Here is an 18,483-nt window from a genome sequence, read left to right on the forward strand (position 1 = left end):
AAAAAAAAAAAAAAAGTAAAAATTATTTAAAGTAACCACTATATTACAGTAATAATAGAAATAAAGAGAACATGGATATATAATATTTCGCTTAAAGGAAGAGAATTGCCACTGAATTTGAAATATGAATAAATTACTACAGGAAATATAATTGCTAATCAAAAGAATGTTTTAAAGATGATTTCAAAGTTCATGGAGAAATATTTAAAAATATGTCCACATCTGAATTCCTGATTAGACTAACTAGGTGAAAGACTGAGCTTGAATGCAGAAATGCAGAGTATGAAGATTAAAAAAACAACAGCTTACAATATATTGATGTTTGTACAAAATAATTTATTATTCATTTATTGATCTAAAAACAGAAGTTCATTTGGAAGAATATTTCTTTATAACATCGTACGTATATAAAATGTTGAGCTACTCAGGAACCTGAGGCTGGAGGATCGCTTGAGCCCAGGAGTTGGAGTCCAGGCTGGGCATACAAGCGAGAACCCATCTCTTAAAAAAGAAAAGTTAACAAGTTGACTCTTTGGTTTATCATTTTATCCTTTTTGTTTTAAATATTCTAGAACCCAGAATCTATCTGAATATAATGATAAAGTTATTTTAAAAAAACAGCATTGTACATGTCACACATATAGTCAGTGTAAAACAATTCTACTTTGCATCCCTTAGCCACAGGCACATTAAGAATCAACAGATATTCACAGAACACAGAAATATCTGTGGAACGATACTTGAATATGTGGATCTTGAGTAAAGCTGAATTCAGCCAGAATTAAACTTTTTGCATTATTTATCTAGATGACACTAGACATAATCTTGATTAAACAAGATATTTGCTTCCACAAGTGTAGACTGAGAATATATCCCCATATCTGAACACGCCCTGTCAGAATTACGGCTAATCCCAAACTTGTAATAGAGGGATATCTGTGTATTCGGGATATAGGGTCACTTACAGTATTCTCTAGCCATCTGTCAAGAACTACTTTGAAATTATACCCATTTTCTTGTGTTTCTGCTTAAAAACTAATGTACAGTATTACATATAGAGTAAAAACTGCATTACCAAACTTTAATATCAGTACACACCAAAGTGATATGATCTGTCCCCCAATATTAACATGGGGAGAAAAAGACAGAAAGTATATGGCCTAAAACTATTTCATCCACAAACTGTGATGGTGTCTGTTTAAAACTTAAACAGTAGCTGTACATTTTTTGAAGTATTATACTCTTGCTCAGTCTTATCCCTGGAGAGTTTCTTGGCCACAGAGACTTTGGAAAGTTGCTATGTACATATTCGCAAATATAGATATTTTTGAAGAAAAAAGATGCAAGAAAAACAATTTTTAGAAAACGCAGAGAAAAGTGTATCTGCTGTGCAAAAGCCTAAGTTACCTGTCGGGGATGATGAAATAAAGCATTCTGTACTCCTCAATTCCACTTAAGAGGAAGAGCTCAGGAACTATTTAAAAGGATGTTTTCATAAGCTATCTATATTTCCTGAAATTAAGGAAATTTCTGTACAAAAAGGCAACAGGCTTTTGGTTGTAATTAAACATGATTAAACTTCTACTCTTTATATAATTTCAATTTTAAAGTTACATTGCACTAAATTTCAGGGCTTTCCATTTCAGAACTGCCTAATGGCTCATTATCCTAATTCCCCATCCAATACTAACAAAGAATGGGTAATAACAAAGGCAGTCTAGTTTGGTTAACTGTGGGTTCTTGGCTTTGTTAGGTTTTCTTTTCCTGTCATATTTTCTCCTGCTATGTTTTCTTTTTTATGGTTTCTAAACACTACGGAAAATTATTTTAATGACATAGATATTTTATACCATTATTTTAATTATTTTAATGAGATACATATAAAAATTTGTCTGAATCTTGCATTTTTAAAACAACAGTATACTGCTCCACACAGCAACTTACAATGTATTAAGTAATATATTTAAAGTGATGTAAAAACACTTCACACTTCTCACAGGATGCATTGCTTCTTGAATTCTGTTCTTTGTGAATGAAGCAAAGTCAAGTTAAAGTCTCTGGAACAGATATGGAGCTTATACTTCATTACTGTAAGAAAGACAAAGGGTATCTTATAATCTGAATATCATCCTCAAATCATGGACGAACTAGCTCAGTACAACTTTTCATTTTCCCAATGGTATTCTTACAAAAACACTATGCAGTCATATCATATTTGGCACAACTTAAAGAAGAGCAAGACCTGTAATCCCAGCACTTTGGGAGGCCAAGGCGGGCAAATCATGAGGTCAGGAGTTCAAGACTAGCCTGGCCAACATAGTGAAATCCTGTCTCTACTGAAAATACAAAAATTAGCCAGGTGTGGTGGTGTGCACCTGTAATCCCAGCTACTCAGGAGGCTGAGGCAGGAGAATCGTTTGAACTGGGGAGGCAGAGGTTGCAGTAAGCCAAGATCACGCCACTGCACTCTAGCCTGGGAGACAGAGTGAGACTCCATCTCAAAAGAGAAAAAAAAAGGAGCAAGAATTTTCACAAGAAGGACCCCTTCGCATTGTCATGCCAATCTAACAAAAATTTAGGCAGAAATTTACATTTCTAAAAGCTTTTACACAAAAGAAAAAGGAGGGGGAATCCATTCAGATTTTCTAAATTCCTACTGGTTTGTTCTAAATGTGAAGTAAGGAATGACTATAAAAAATCAGCAGCCTATGGGTAAGAGGGGGACAGCTCCCTGGGTCCAGTGTAGAGAGAAGCACATCCCAGACTTTTTTCAAAGGCTTAGGAAAATAAATTCCTATGAATGTCATTATACTGCATGAGACTGATACTTTGCAAACACTTCAGGCCAAAAAAAAAGAAAAAAAAAAAAGTTTAAAAGGTACTGCTGTTGCCCAAACAGCTGTACAATGCTCCAGAGAAAAATTAATATTAATAAAATATAACAAGTTATCCTGTAGAATTTAAAGTTAATCTTAAAAAAAGGCTTTGTCCCATTTGCTTATATTTTTGAAGATATGAAAATACTATAAAGACATATTATAAAGGGTTACTGAGGGTAGTATGACCTTTTTAAAAGGAAATGGTTAAAATCCATACACCATACACCATACATCATCCACGAAAGTTTCTAAGTGAAACTTAAAATCTTCAGTCTAAAGAAAATGATTTAAATACACCTGTTATTTTTACCATTACCTCTTACAAATCATGTGTTTACAGAGAAATTCTATCTACAGCAGACTCTAACTTTATCACACAGAAAAATAACTTTATACGAGGACACTGGTAAACATAGATATCATACCCATAATTCTGTCCTTAGAAAAATCTATTGGCATGTTACAAAGACTGTCCACAATTTTCTTTGGACAAATATTTATAGCCTCATTCATTTTGCATTTTAATAGCTATTTATTTTTGTGTATAAAGTTTCCAAACTTTTGCATAAATCCTCGAAACTTGTTCTCATTGGGTTGATACGAGCGATAAACACCAGTGTTGTAATTCAGCATTGGACTAGACCTGCCATAACTGTTGCTCACAGTCGCAGATTTTATTTCTGGGCGATTTATACTGGTATTTGGCATGTTGCTTGTTGGCTGAATAGAGCTCTCAATCTTACAAAATGGCTCAAAACGACTGTAAACACGCCTATCAGTTGAGTGAGATCGTAGAAGCTCATTGGACGTTGGCCTTGGAGTAGAAGTTGGTCTTCTTTCAGGAGTAACAACTGCATTAATCTCCCTTGAGTCTCGGTATTGGATCTGTTCGGTGTTAAATCTTGGGGCAGAGGCATCTCCTGCTCTTTCCAAGAACTTGCTTTCAACTGGACCTGGAGAAGGTGTTCTTTTATTTTCATCTGATGGAGCATTTATCTCTTGAGATGGACTAACTGTTACATCTTCCTTACTCTTGTGGATGCTGCATTGAGAATTCGATGAGGAAGAATGTTTTCTTCTAGGAGATGAATCAACTTTTGTGTCTGATTTCTTTGGTTTTTGATTTTCTTCACCCTCAGAAACCAATGTGTCAGAGCTACTACACAATCTATAAAAGGCAGGTGCTTTATTTTTGGATAGATTTTCTTTCTTATCTGGGGTAAGGCTAAGTAATGACCTTAACTTCTGAGAACCCTTCTTCAAAAAACTTGGGGAACCCTTAACTTCCTTCTTTGAAGCAAGTTCTTTGTTGGATTCCTCTTTATTCACATCAAGTAAAGCAGCAATGGAAATTGATTTGGTAGTAGTGCCACCTGGAGGGTTTTCCTTGGTGACTTCCTCCTCATCCTCCTCCAAGTTATGAGTCACATTGTGCATGCTTTTAGAACTTTTCAGCAAATCTTCTTTGGGCTTTTCTGGTTGTCTAACTCGATTCCTGGTAAGTGTACTATATACATAATGCTTACTATTTCCAGGATCTAGGTTGGCTCTTGAGTTGTCAAATAATGGGAAACTTCGCCTTTTAAGTAGATTCTCAGTCTGTTGATTCTTTAGATTTTCTGTCTGCTTATTTACACACAAGGTTGTGTATATATAGTTATTTGATTCAGTATGGCCATTTGTAGTTTGGTTTAAGGCTACTGAGTGGTTTTCAGGAACCTGCAAGGTGTGCAGTTTTGGTGCCTCTGACTGCAATGGGAGCTTGGGGATTGATTCTGGCAAGGGTTTGTCTGTCAAATGCTGTACATTTGTAGGGGTGTCTGGGACCTCTTTAGGTGTCTCACTTCCCTGAGAACCAATGATAGTTGAATTTGAGGAGCAAGTTGTACAACTGTTAACTTCCTTTTGCTCAGGTAAAGTGGGTTTAAATACTAAAGAGGAACGAAGCCGAGAATGAGTATAAAGGGCATTGGCCTTCAAATTATCAGGATTATCATAGCCCTCAAATCGGTCACCTAAAGCTGATCCATTTGAGTCTGGTATAGCTTCTGAATGATCATTTAAGTAGGATTCAATTCTCCAGTTACGCAGGAATGACTTTGTAGTATGTTCAAGAGTTGGCATTCGTTGTTGCAAAAAGCGGATATGGTTATCTGTTCCATTAAAAGACCTCCGAACATTTGAATTCCTATCTGCAAGATTTGTTGTTTTTCTCTGTGCAAGCCGATTGGCAAAACTCTGGGCAGGTGCGTTGTGGTGGCTTGCATAGCCTTCCCGTGATGAGGACACCACACTGAGACTATCAGATGGCTTTTTCCAATTACCAGGTGGATTATTGGTTCTATTCAGAGCTCTGTTAAGCAGGAGGTATGGCACTGTTTCTGGCTGTTCCCCAGCATAACTATGTCTTTTCCAATTTTCATTTATCTGACTGGGTTGAAACTGACGTATTGCATTTGGACCATTAAAGTTTGGAACAAAATGAGGTTTGTATCCATGGCTTCTTATGTTATATTTGTCATGTTCATTTAAAGTATATATCCCTCTGTTTTTGAAGTAACTAGAATCTAGTTTATGAATCTTGTCTTGTCTACCAAAAAGGTTTCTTTGGCTGGAAACAGATGCTAATGAAGAAACCGAATGCTGGTAAGTGCCATTTTCCCAGAGGGCTTTGCCGTGCTTCACCCTTGCTGATTCTTCCTGAGCAAATGAACTGGGGACACAGGATCTGGCATAGAGAGTTCTAAATTCTTCATCAAAGGACTCAACAAGTTGTCCTGTAATTATCTGAACCATGCTGAGGTGAGCTTTCTCAAATGACCACATATAGCTGGGGAAAAAAAATGGAAAAATTTTAATCATTTAAGTTAAAAGACTGATAATAACATATAGTTCTACTAGAAAAAGTAAAACTTAATGACTGAAATATGTTTTTGTACTTTTCTTTGGCTACCATTATTTAGAATATTTACCATCATTACAGGCACTACATGTCTTTCCATCCTCATATTCACATTTTAAGTATCAATGCAACTCAAATTATGGCTTTGAATTCACTACTTTCCAGAAGTCCAAAGAAAAACTTGCTGTGCATTTTCAAAAGCAATCTGCAGATTCAATGCAATTCCTATCAAAATACCATCATCATTTTTCACATAAGAAAAAACAATCCTAAAATTCATATGGAACCAAAAAAGAGCCTGCATAGCCAAAGCAAAACCAAACAAAAAGAAGAAATCTAGAGGCATTAAATTACCTGATTTCAAATTATACCACGAGGCTATGGTTACCAAAACAGCATGGTACTGGTATAAGAATAGGCACATACACCAATGGAATAGAATAGGGAACCCAGAAATAAAGTCAAATACCTACAGCCAACTGATCTTCAACAAAGCAAACAAAAACATAAAGTATGGAAAGGACACCCTATTCAACAAATGGTACTGGAATAATTGGCAAGTCACATGTAGAAGAATGAAACTGGATCCTCATTTCTCACCTTAAGCAAAAATCGACTCAAGATGGATCAAAAACTTAAATCTAAGACCTGAAACCATAACAATTCTAGAAGATAAGATCATAAAAACTCTTCTACACATTGGTTTACACAAAGAGTTTATGACCAAGAACCCCAAAACAAATGCAACAAAAACAGAGAAAAATAGATGTAACTTCATTAAACAAAAAAGCTTCTACACAGCAAAATAATCATCAGAGTAAAGAGACAACCCACTGAGTGAGAGAAACTATTTGTGAACTATGCATCCAACAAAGGACTAATATCCAGAATCCACAAGGAACTCAAATTAGCCAGAAAAAAACAAATAATCCCACCAAAAGTGGGACAAAGACATGAACAGACAATTCTCAATAGAAAATACAAATGACCAACAAAAATACAAAAGAAAATGCTCAACATCATTGATTATCTGGGAAATGCAAATTAAACCCACAATGAGGTACCACTTTACACCTGCAAGAATGGCCATAATTAAAAAATCAAAAACTAATAGACACTGGCATGCATGTGGTGAAAAGAGAACATTTTTACATTCCTGGTGGAAATGTAAACTAGTAAAACTACTATGGAAAACAGTACAAAGATTCCTTGAAGAACTAAAAGTAGAACTACCATTCAATCCAGAAATCCCACTATTAGGTATCTACCCAGAGAAAAACAAGTTGTTTTATCAAAAACACTTGCACATGCATGTTTACAGCAGCACAATTTGCAGCAGCAAAAATATGGAACCAGCCTAAATGCTCATCAACCAACAAGTGAATAAAGAAAATGTGGTATGTATATACCATGGAATACTACTCAACCATAAAAAGGAACAAAATAACGGCATTTGCAGCAACCTGGATGGAATTGGAGACCATTATTCTAAGTGAAGTAACTCAGGAATGGAAAACCAAATATTGTATGTTCTCACTTATCAGTGAGAGTTAAGATATGAAGATGCAAAGTCATAAGAATGATATAATGACTGGGGGAGAGGGTAGGAGAGGGGTGAGGGGTAACAGACTACACACTGGGTACAGTGTACACTGCTAGGGTGATGGGTGCACCAAAATCTCAGAAATCACCACTAAAGAACTTATTCATGTAACCAAAAGCCAACTGTTCCCCAAACACTAATGAAATAAATAAATAAATAAAATAGAACATTAAAAAAAAAAGAAAGAAAAATTTGCTGTGTATTTTGCATCTGTGTCAAAACTTTGTGGCATAAAAACTGATACTATATTTCATATATAACATCTTGGCAGAATGCAGTAAAGCCAGTGTTGGAGAAAAAGTCCAGAGGTCTGGCTTCTGCTGAATTGTAGACACATGAGCTTGGGCTTCACTTTCCTCGTGTCCAATGTAAGGAGAAAGACAGCATAATAGCTATAATGCCTTATAGCTTTAACATGATATAATGTAAGATACAGTTGTGCTAATGCATGTATTTTAAGAGTCTATAAGTTTTCAGACTGCTATCTCTGTGGTTTACTTAATAAGTGTAATTTAGGATGCCAAGAGCTGTAAACAGGATTTGTGGCCAGCTGCCTCAATCATTAAAGGGCAGACTTCACTGTACTTACTGTACACAGTATTAGTAAATGTAGACCTCAGAAACCATGCCAGTCAAAATGCCAATCAGGATCTTTTAATATAAAATATAATTTTTAGGAAATTAATGTTTATATGACTTTATAGTACTTTATGGAAGCTCCAATTCCTTTCCTAGAGTTTAGAGGTAACAGCTATCTTTAAACTTCATATCAAATTTTAAACCTCATTTTTGAAAATCTAATGATTTAATATACAGTCTCTGAGCTGAAAAATAAATGAATTGCTGTTATGCTATGCATAAAGTAATGTATATGACACAATGGGGATTAATACAAAAGAAAAAAGAGACACTCTCCACATTGAAGCATCTTATTTCTATAAAGGAGACAAAAAATTCAGGAAAAATAACTAAAAGAATGTGCAAACATTTAAAATATATAAAATATTACATATCACCAACAGGAGCATGTAATTTAAGAAACTTCTTATTTGGATATGCTTAATTTTATCTAGCATGCCTACAGGAATCATGATATAGGAGGAATATTGATTATGCCACTGGGCTGACTTAAAAGAAATGGTACAAAAGTAAGTAACTAAAGAAATTTTCAATCTGACTAAAGGTATGAATACAAAATATTAGAAACAGCAAGCAATGGAATGAACAGTCAACTATCAAGTATGAGGAAATCCATGAAGAAAGTGAAGTTTTGCAATATTTTGATACATACTAGATTCCCAGTTCAGACACAAAAGATGTGGGAAGACAATTTGTGTGGAGGGAGTAATATGGAAAAGGGAAGAATGCAATAAGGGTCATGTTCTAGCTGAACACAGAAAACATACTATATATAGCTGGAGAAAAGAAGCCATATAAGAGACTGATGAACTAGTGGGGAAAATCTTGAAAACAAAACAGAACGTTTGATTATGTAGAATTTGTTTCCAAATTTGGATAAATTATAATAGAAAGAACTGTCTGAGGAACTATTTTTTTTCCAGCAGCTATTTGTAGTACTATTGCAGTATAGACTTAAAAGTAAGAGCCCAACCAAAGTAGAAATTGGAATAATGAGTGAAAATGTTGAGCCAGTAGTAAGAAGAAAGAACCAAAAGATGTCATGTCAAAAGAATATCCATACGTTATTAAATAAAAACAACTTCCAAGTGTTGAGGTTAGGAAACTAAGAAGATATTGGTATTGATGAATGTGTGGCAATTGGAAAAGTTTCCCTGCTATAGTAAATCAGAAAATAATATTGTAAAAAAATTTTAGGCAACAGGAAGACATTCAATGGAATATATTCAGTAAGTAAATCTGAAAACCTACAGACATGCTTTGGGGCTTGGAAATGAATCTCTATATTCCTCTGTTATCACAGGTGATTTCTATGCCATTAACTACCAAGTCTGTATTGTCAGTGCTGACCTCTTCCTCATCTCTGGAATCAGTGTTCCATCTCTACTCAACATTTTAGTGGGCCTGGCAAACCTAACATGTATGACTCGTAAGTTGTCACCTAGCACTCCTCCTTCCCCGACCTATTTCTTCCCGAGTATTATTTATTTAAGTCAGTGACTCAACCATCTTTCAGGTGATCAAGACAGGAAACAGGCAGTCATCTTTGAATACCCTCTTTTTCAGAACCAAAAGGTCCTGTTGACTCTGCTTGCAAAACCTCTCACAAATCAGTCCTATCTCACTATCACGCTAGTCTTAGCATTATCAGCTAATTTGACTCTTAGTGTCCTCATTTGCTCATTTTTCAATCAACAGAACAGCAGAAGTGATCTTTGCATAAAACAAATTGGGTCATGTCACACTTCCACACAGAACTTTCTATTTTGTTTAAAAGAGAATTCAGACTCCTTACCTGGCCTAAGATAATTCCTCCCCTGCTTGCTTTCCAATTCTACTATGGATAGCTCTTCCCTTGATTAATGTGGTCCTACCATATTAGCCTTTCTGCTTATCCCCCCGGATATTTACTCCAGGATCTTTTATCTATTGTTCCCGCTTCAATACATCTCTTCTCTCTGACAGTCCTGGGCTGACATGCTCTTAGAATACATTTATGATCACTCTATTCAAAGTAGCCATCTGATTAAGCTTTATCATATTCCCCGATTTCATTTATACAATACCCCATTACTACTATCTGACATTTCCTTGCATGTTCTCCCTTTGTTAATCGTCTATCTCCAATGCCCCACTAAAATAAAATTTAGCTCAACAATCTTGTATACCTTATTTAGGACTGCATTCCCAGGGGCTAAGAATGGTGCTTGGCATATTGTAAACTCTTAAAAACATTAGTTGTAAATAAACAAATGATAATATAAATGAATTATTAGTTTCAAAATCAAATAAGACTAAAAGGCAAAGATATTTATGTTGGTGGAAAACTTAAAAGGTTTACATTAAATCCGGATTATCATGCATGTTTATTTCTTTTTCTTCCCTACACACTACTAAAAAGATAGCAAAGGGAAAAGGGAAGTAGCAAGTGAAAGTATTTAATACAAGTTTAGAATAGAGAAATCTGATGGAGACATGGTAGCTGACTTAGAGGAAGTTTGCATGAGGTGAGCACCAATGAGAATAAGCCAGTTGGGCCCAGCAGAATCTATGAATTCAACATTGGATCACAAGGTAATAAAAATGGTGGGTTAGAAAGGTCATGAAAATAGAGAAACAGGAAGATTGAAAGTCCCATATAGAGCAGTTGGGCCTCCAGGTTCCCTACTCTTTCCTTTCCCATGAAGCACTCCTTCCTATCCCTTTCAGAAATCCTAAGGTTTACTTCAGCAGAAACCAATCCAGAGAAAGTCTGAACTCAGAAACTTTAAACAACTCACGACTGGGATAAAGGTGAGCTAAGAATGAGGCTTATCAGACCCTCAGTTCTCTTCCCCATTCTGTTTCTAGAGTATCTTCAGTTGGGATCATATTCTGACTTCCTTCCAAATTCCATCTCCTTTGACAATCTTTTGGAGAAAGAGATTATTCTCTGGAAACATCGAAAAACCCCAGATAAGTGATGTTTATATTGATAGTCAGGGATCCTCCTGTAAAGTTGCCAGGACCCTGGTCTATCATTCAGCTGTAAACTCAAACGTTGATAAGCATTTCCCCCGCACAGTTTCTAATCAGCTTTACAGTGCCTCGTTCTTAAATATAAACACATAGCAAAGATTAACAGATGAATAAAGCAAGTTTCAAAGACAGCTTATGAAGCTTAAGAGCTTAGATGCAATCAGAGATCAAAACAAACTGGAAAATGGCACCTAGAAGAAACAGACACAAACCACAGATAAAAATACTTCCCAAAACACAAACACAAAGTCAGTAAAGCAGCAGATTAGAAAGTTACAGGCCCTCCTTACCCCAGAGAGACACTAAGTTAACAGCAATAAGTGAAACAGAAGACCTCTGTGAAATGCTAGAGACCAACTGCAAAGACAGAGCACCCATAACATTGTATTCCAGCCAAACAGGTTGGAAAACCTGTGATGTTTGGCAAGCTCATTCCTATTCCTCCCCCATATGGTAGAGCATGCAGCAAACAGAGGGAAACTTTTCCCCCAGCCCCCAGATTGGGGGGTCCTCCCTCAGGATGGAAATAGAAGAGTAGACTATGGATCATAATTCTGGCTTGTCTTCAGTGCAGCCCAAGAGACTGGCTTCTATCTTGCCCGAGTGCTGGTAGGATTGGAACCAGAGTTTAGAAATCATTGAAAATAGAGGTAAGCAGCATGTTAAACCTGCAGTTCCATGGGCAGACACCAAGGGAACAAGAGGTCAGAAAAGATCTGAAAGGTCCTAGAATCTGCATCTGGGCTGAATGATAAAGGTCTTCCCCCAAACAAAGACAGCCCATAAAGACTGGGAGAGGTGACTGATTATTTATAAAATGCCTGAATACTAGTAAAACATTACAAGGCATATGAAGAAGCAGGGAAACTAAGCCCAATCATAAGAAATAAAATAAAACTCCAGAAACTGACTCCAAAGAATCACAGATCTATGAGCTGCCTGATAAAATATTTAAAATAACTATTATAAAAATGCTCAATGAGCTAAAAACAAACAAAAACTAACAAACAAAAACATCAACAACACACACACACAGACAAGTAAACAAAATCAGGAAAATGATATACCAATGGAATGAGAATACCAACAAAGATAAACTATAAAATAGAACTAAAAGGAAATTCTAGAACTGAAAAATAAAATAACTGAATAATTCATTAGAAGGATTCAACCGCAGACTTGATCAGGCAGAAGAAATAATGAATAAACTTGAAGGCAGGTCATGGATATAATTGAGTCAGAGGAGCCAAATGAAAAAAAAGGAATGAAGAAAAGTAAAGATATACTAAAGAATTTACAGAACTACCAAGCAGATCAATATATGCATTATGAGAAGCTCAGAAAGAAGAGAGGCAAAGAAGCAGATAACTTATTTGAAGAAATAGTGGACAGAAACTTCCGAAGTCTGAGGAAAAAAAATTGACCTACAAATTTTAAAGAACTCAAACTGGGATAAATTCAGAAAGAATTATACCAAGACACGTTATAATCAGACCTGTTTAAAGTCAAAGACAAAGAGAAAGTCTTGAAAGCATCAAAAGAATGGTGAGTTGTCACCTACAAGGGAGCTGCCATTAGACTATCAGCGACTTTCTCAGCAGAAAGTTTGCAGGCTACAATGAAGCAGGAAAATATAATCAAAGAGCTATAAGAAAAACACTGAAAACACCACAAATCCAGCAAAACTGTCCTTCAAAAGGAAGGAGAAATTAAGACTGTCCCAGATAAATGAAATCTGAGAGAGTTCACTATTAGATCTACTGTACACAAAATGCTAAAGTGAATCTTTTAAGTTGAAATAAAAGGATGGTAGAGAGCAACACAAAGTCTTATGAAAATATAATGTTCTCCAGTAAAAGTAAATATGTAGACAAATGAAGTGACCTGTACTATTGCAGATGTGGTTCATAGAATTTAAATGTAAAAAATATGAAAAGTAACTTTAAATCTGTGTTCATTGCTATACAATATATAAATATGTAATTTGTTGCAACAGTTATGTAAAGTGAGGAGTAGAGCTATAAAGGAGTGGAGTTTTCATATGTGATTGAAGTTATCAGTTTAAAATAAAATGCTATAACTTTAAAATGTTTTATGTAAGGCCATGCATGGTGGCTCATGCCTGTAATTCCAGCACTTCGGGAGGTTGAGGTGGGCAGATCACCTGAGATCAGGAGTTCAAGACCAGCCTAGCTAACATAGTGAAACCTAGTTTCTACTAATAATACAAAAAATTAGCCAAGCGTGGTGGTGCGCACCTGTAATCCCAGCTACTCAGGAGGCTGAGGCAAGAGAATAGCTTGAACCTGGGAGGCAGAGGTTGCAGTGAGCCGAGATCGTGCCATTGCACTCTAGCTTAGGCAACAAAAGTGAAACTCCGTCTCAAAAAAAAAAAAGTTTTATGTCATTCCAGTGATAACTGAAAAGAAAATATCGTTAGAATATACGCAAAAGGAAATGAGATGATAATCAAAGCATATGTGTGCAAAAACAACAACAACAAAACCCCCACAAAAAACTGCAGTAAAAGAGGGAAAGAAGAACAAAGAAGCTAAAAGACATACGGAAAAAAAATGACAATAGTAAGTCCTTCTCCATCAGTAATTAGTTAAAAGGTAAATGAATTAAATTACCTCATCGAAAGACTTTAATTGACTGAATGGATTAAAAAGAACAGTATCCAAATATATGCGATCTTTAAGAGACTCACTTTTGATCTAAGGACACACATAAGCTAAAAGTAAGAGGATAAAAAAAGATATGCCATGCAATTGGTAACCAAAAGAAAGAGCAGGAGTTGCTATAAAAATATCAGGAAAAACAGGCTTTAAATTAAAATAAAAAAAACTTACAAGAGATAAAGAAGAATATGATGAAAAAGGGGTCAATTCACCAAGAAGATATAACACTTATAAGTATTTGTGCAGCAAACCTCAGAGCTCCTAAATATACAAAGCAAACTAACAGAATTGAAGGGGACAGATAGCAACACAGTATTAGTAGGAGACTTCAATTCTCCACTTTCAATAATGAATGCAATGAGACAGAAGATGAAAAGGAACACAGACAACTTGAACAAGAGTACAGACCAACAGCACCTAACAGACATAATAGAGAACACCTGACAAAAGCAGAATATACATTCTTCTCAAGTACACATGGTACATTCTCCAAGACAGACCACAGGTTAGGCAAAACAAACCTCAACAAATTAAAGATTTAAATCACACAAAGTATCTTATCCTGATTGCAACAGAAAACAACTAGAAATCAACGGTACAGGAAAATTGGAAAATTCACAGATATGTGGAAATTAAACAACACAACTTTGAATAGCCAATGAGTCAAAGAAGAAGTCACAAAGGAAATTAGAAAATACCTTAAGATGGCCGGGCGCGGTGGCTCAAGCCTGTAATCCCAGCACTTTGGGAGGCCGAGACGGGCGGATCACGAGGTCAGGAGATCGAGACCATCCTGGCTAACACGGTGAAACCCCGTCTCTACTAAAAACTACAAAAAAAACTAGCCGGGTGAGGTGGTGGGCGCCTGTAGTCCCAGCTACTCAGGAGGCTGAGGCAGGAGAATGGCGTGAACCCAGGAGGCGGAGCTTGCAGTGAGCTGAGATCCGGCCACTGCACTCTAGCCTGGGCGAAAGAGCAAGACACTCCGTCTCAAAAAAAAAAAAGAAAATACCTTAAGCCAAATGAATAAAAAAACACAAGATCTCAAAATTTATGAGATGTAGCAAAAGCACTCTTAAGAGGGAAGTTTATAGCTGTAAATACATATATTAAAAAAGTGAAAAGATCTCCTCTGACTTAACCATTACCTAGTCTATGCATGTAATAAAATATGAAAAATACGACCTATACCATATGTACACATATTTTTATCATTAAAACATTTTTTTAAAAGCTAAAAGATCTCACGCTACAACCTAACTTTATACCTCAAGAAACTCCAGAAAAGAAAAACAAACTAATAGAAAAAAGGGAAATCCTGAAAGGTTCAAGAAAGAAAAAATGGCTGCATGAAAAGAATGTGACTAATAAAAATTGTTGAAACTTCTTAGCAGCAACTTTGATTACGGGGCAATACCTTACCAATTCGGAGGAAAAATGGTTCAACTTAGAGTTCCATCCCAAGTTAAGCCATAAATGATCTAGAATTATACATTTTTTAAACTTAAAAGTCCTTGAGCAATTTTGGGAGAAAGATGGAGACGTAGAAACAAAATGAGGAAACATGGGATTTAATAATCATGGATCAAATCACTTAGAAACACGAAAAATATCAGGCCCCCAGGTGTGCTTCCAATTTAAGGACCTGCTAGTTCAGATGGGATGTCATAGATGGTTAGTTGTAACTGAACATTTGGGAAAGTTATCCATGCGTTGCAAAATCTGTGTGGTCAACTGGAGAAAAAAGTAGCAATAGATAAATAGAAAACAAAGACAATGAATAAAAACAAAATGGCCATTATTAACTTGGTTTTGAAAAAAGAAACATACATCACTCTATGGCTCATCAGTGATCCATTCTGACAAAGTTTCAATAATGTAGACCTGGACTTCTCATTTAACCAAAAATTATGAAAAAACTATAATGCAGACAAGAAGGAATAGTAGGTAGGAAATACAATTCTCCAAAAATAAAAAGTCAAGATAATATATGAAATTGGTAAATCAAACAAGAATAGCATAATTATGTTATTTAAGGGATGAAATAAATATCGGAAGAACCAACTAAAAGAATTGAGCAACTGCATCTGGAGATCGAGTTGGCTAGAGATGGGAAACAAAAATCACGGTTTTGTACTGCACATATTTTAGTAATATTTGATTTTTTTAAAAAAGTATGCAAATATTTTCATGGATAAAAAAGCTAACTATCTACTCCCAGCTCCACTAAACACACACTGTCAGACATTAGTCATGAAGTTGACTTAAAAATTCCGAGTTCCTGGCTGACGGCTTAAATAAGTCCATGAGTGTAAATAGTATGGACCTCAACTGTGATGATTTTTATGTGTGGTTAAAAATGGAAGCTGAGAGGTGCCAACATCAGCCAACTTGTCTTTTGAAAGTAACTTTTATCGAGCTCATGAGATTAAAAATGAAAAAGCCTATAAAATTCTCTCTCAGTCTGATTTATAGACAATGGTTTATAGACAATGGTTTATCAAACATTCATCAATGGTAGTATCATGTTATGGAAAAACTCCTCATGCTTTCCTGATAAAGTCATCACCATGTGAGTGAGCTGCCACACAATGTGTAATTGTGGAAAATACAGATTCTGGGCCTCTCCAGGAATGGGAGCAGTTTAGAATCCAATTATATCCCACGGCAAAGAATACTGAATTAAAGAAGAAGGCATTTTCAACTCGCCTATGAGGAAAACAATAGCAATATTAGAATATGACGGACAAAGGCTGTTTTTAAACCAAAAGGAAATTCACTTGTAACCAAGCTAGTTCATAACTAGTTCATAACTAGTTCATAACTAGTCTATCACATCCTGTTCGAATACTGTTAGCAATAGGAAAGGTCCACAATAATGTCAAAAAAATAAAAAGGACAATGATTGACAACTATGAATTATTTAAAGAAATGTATTTAAAATGAACTTGAGATAACACAGAGGGTGTTAGTTAAGAGTTGTGATGAATTTTTATAATCCATGGTCCTGGGAATCCCATAGTTACTATCATAAATAGTAACTTAAATTCTGCCGCTGGCTTCTGATATAGACAGAGAGATACAGATATATAATTTTTTTGTCATTGCTGTTGTTTGATTTTCCCCCAAATTAACAGAAAGTAGCTCAGCTACACTCATTGCAACACTAGGAATTACTAATATCTAGTGGCAGCAAAACAAAGTTGAGGTAAATTTACTGTCAAAGATAATCTTAAAACTTAAATAATAACCATAGAAACTATTAATTGTGATGAGCTTAAATAACAATCATTCTACAACTCAAGTGAACTCTCAATTTTAATTAAAAGTTCAATTAAAACCTCTCTAAAACCAAGTGGGTCTGGACAAATATATTCACATATAATGAGTCTTTAAAAGGACTCACTAATTTCAAGCACTAGTTGTATTTTCTGCTCTTGATATGTTTTCATTTGGAACTCCAAACAACATTTTTTTTTTTAAAGGTTCTGAGCTTAAAGAGAGGGTTAGCAGAAAGTAACAAATCAAGTCCTAAAATAATAGTTAACATTAGGGGTTTGGGATGCATGAACTCATTTAATCCTCACAACAATGTCATGAGGCCAGTTCTATGATTCCCCTCATTTTATAGCAGAGGAACCTAAAGTGCGACCATATAAAGTAACTTGCTCAAGGCCACCATCTCAATGTGATACTTCCTTCCCATGGGCTTTCTGTTACTAAGACAGGAGACAAAGGTTTCACCTTACACAGTCGTGTTCACATCCATAGCTCTTCTGGATTCTTCCCTCAGTCTTTAATAATGAATCTACCCTGCCGCAGTTCATGGGTATTTGCTGGTGCTTTTATCTGCCTGTTTGTGTAGCCTCACTCTGTATCTGATTCAGGACTGAAGCCAGGGGATTTATTTACAAAAGAATATTAGGGCAGGCTTACACTCTGGAGCCAGCCTCACCTGGACTGGGCTGCCAGTTCTACTTTGATCAGATTCTTAAGAATACAAAATAAGAAAAATCCATTTACCAGATTATTTAAAGTGGTAACTAACTTATGCTTTCACAAACAATTGTAACTAAATTCATACTATATAATGTTTCCATAAGGAGCAAAACCACTTGTAGTACCATAGAGCTGTAGGGAACCTTAGATATTGGTCAATGTCTTCATTTTCTGGATGAAGAATCTGAAGCTCAAGGAAGTTATATGATTTGCCTAAGATCTTAATGCTCTTTAGTGGCAGATTCATAACTCAAACCTAGGTCTCTAATCTCCCATGCAAGTGTTCTTTTTTTTTTTAACTTTTAAGAAAGAGCTTAACTGATTATGTTAAAATTTGAAACTAATAAATCATCTAAATGATTTTTAACACTGAAGTTAAACACAATGATCTTACCTGTAAGAACCGTACATCACTTTCTGGCAGTCAACTAACAAAAATTTCTGTTCCATTTTTCCATGGAATTTTGCCCCTGTTTTTGAAAGATAATCTTGGCCTTTTACTGTTCGTACTCGAATATTCTAGAATTATATATAAATAAAAAGCAGACATTATGGGTAGGAAAAGAATATTTTGAAAACTAAAACCCATGATGTAATCTTAATGTAAAAAAATTTACTTCAGGTAATTTTAAAAAAACTCCCAAATATTAAATCCTTAAGGAAAACAATCATTTAAAATATACATTTCAACACAGCTTAAATAGGAGACTTCACTTTACATTTACACAGAATGGCATCAAAAATCATCAGGCACTGACTATA

At 35.5% G+C, this 18,483-nt stretch overlaps 1 protein-coding gene across 1 annotated transcript in view; it reads right to left on the reverse strand.

Annotated features, from left to right (window-relative positions):
* Positions 1 to 315: 315 nt before the first annotated feature.
* FAM83B (family with sequence similarity 83, member B) overlaps positions 316 to 18,483 on the reverse strand; it is a 100,498-nt gene continuing 82,330 nt past the window's right edge. Inside the window, exons 4-5 of the mRNA XM_011960197.1 lie at positions 18,116 to 18,240; positions 316 to 5,709 (exon numbers count right to left, since the gene is read on the reverse strand). Of these exons, the coding sequence (XP_011815587.1) occupies positions 3,408 to 5,709; positions 18,116 to 18,240 (2,427 nt within the window). The 3' untranslated portion in view covers positions 316 to 3,407. The remainder of the gene's footprint in view (positions 5,710 to 18,115; positions 18,241 to 18,483) is intronic.

The sequence above is a fragment of the Colobus angolensis genome, unplaced genomic scaffold (genome assembly GCF_000951035.1).
Source record: "Colobus angolensis palliatus isolate OR3802 unplaced genomic scaffold, Cang.pa_1.0 Scaffold51, whole genome shotgun sequence".
NCBI classification, from domain to species: domain Eukaryota; kingdom Metazoa; phylum Chordata; class Mammalia; order Primates; family Cercopithecidae; genus Colobus; species Colobus angolensis.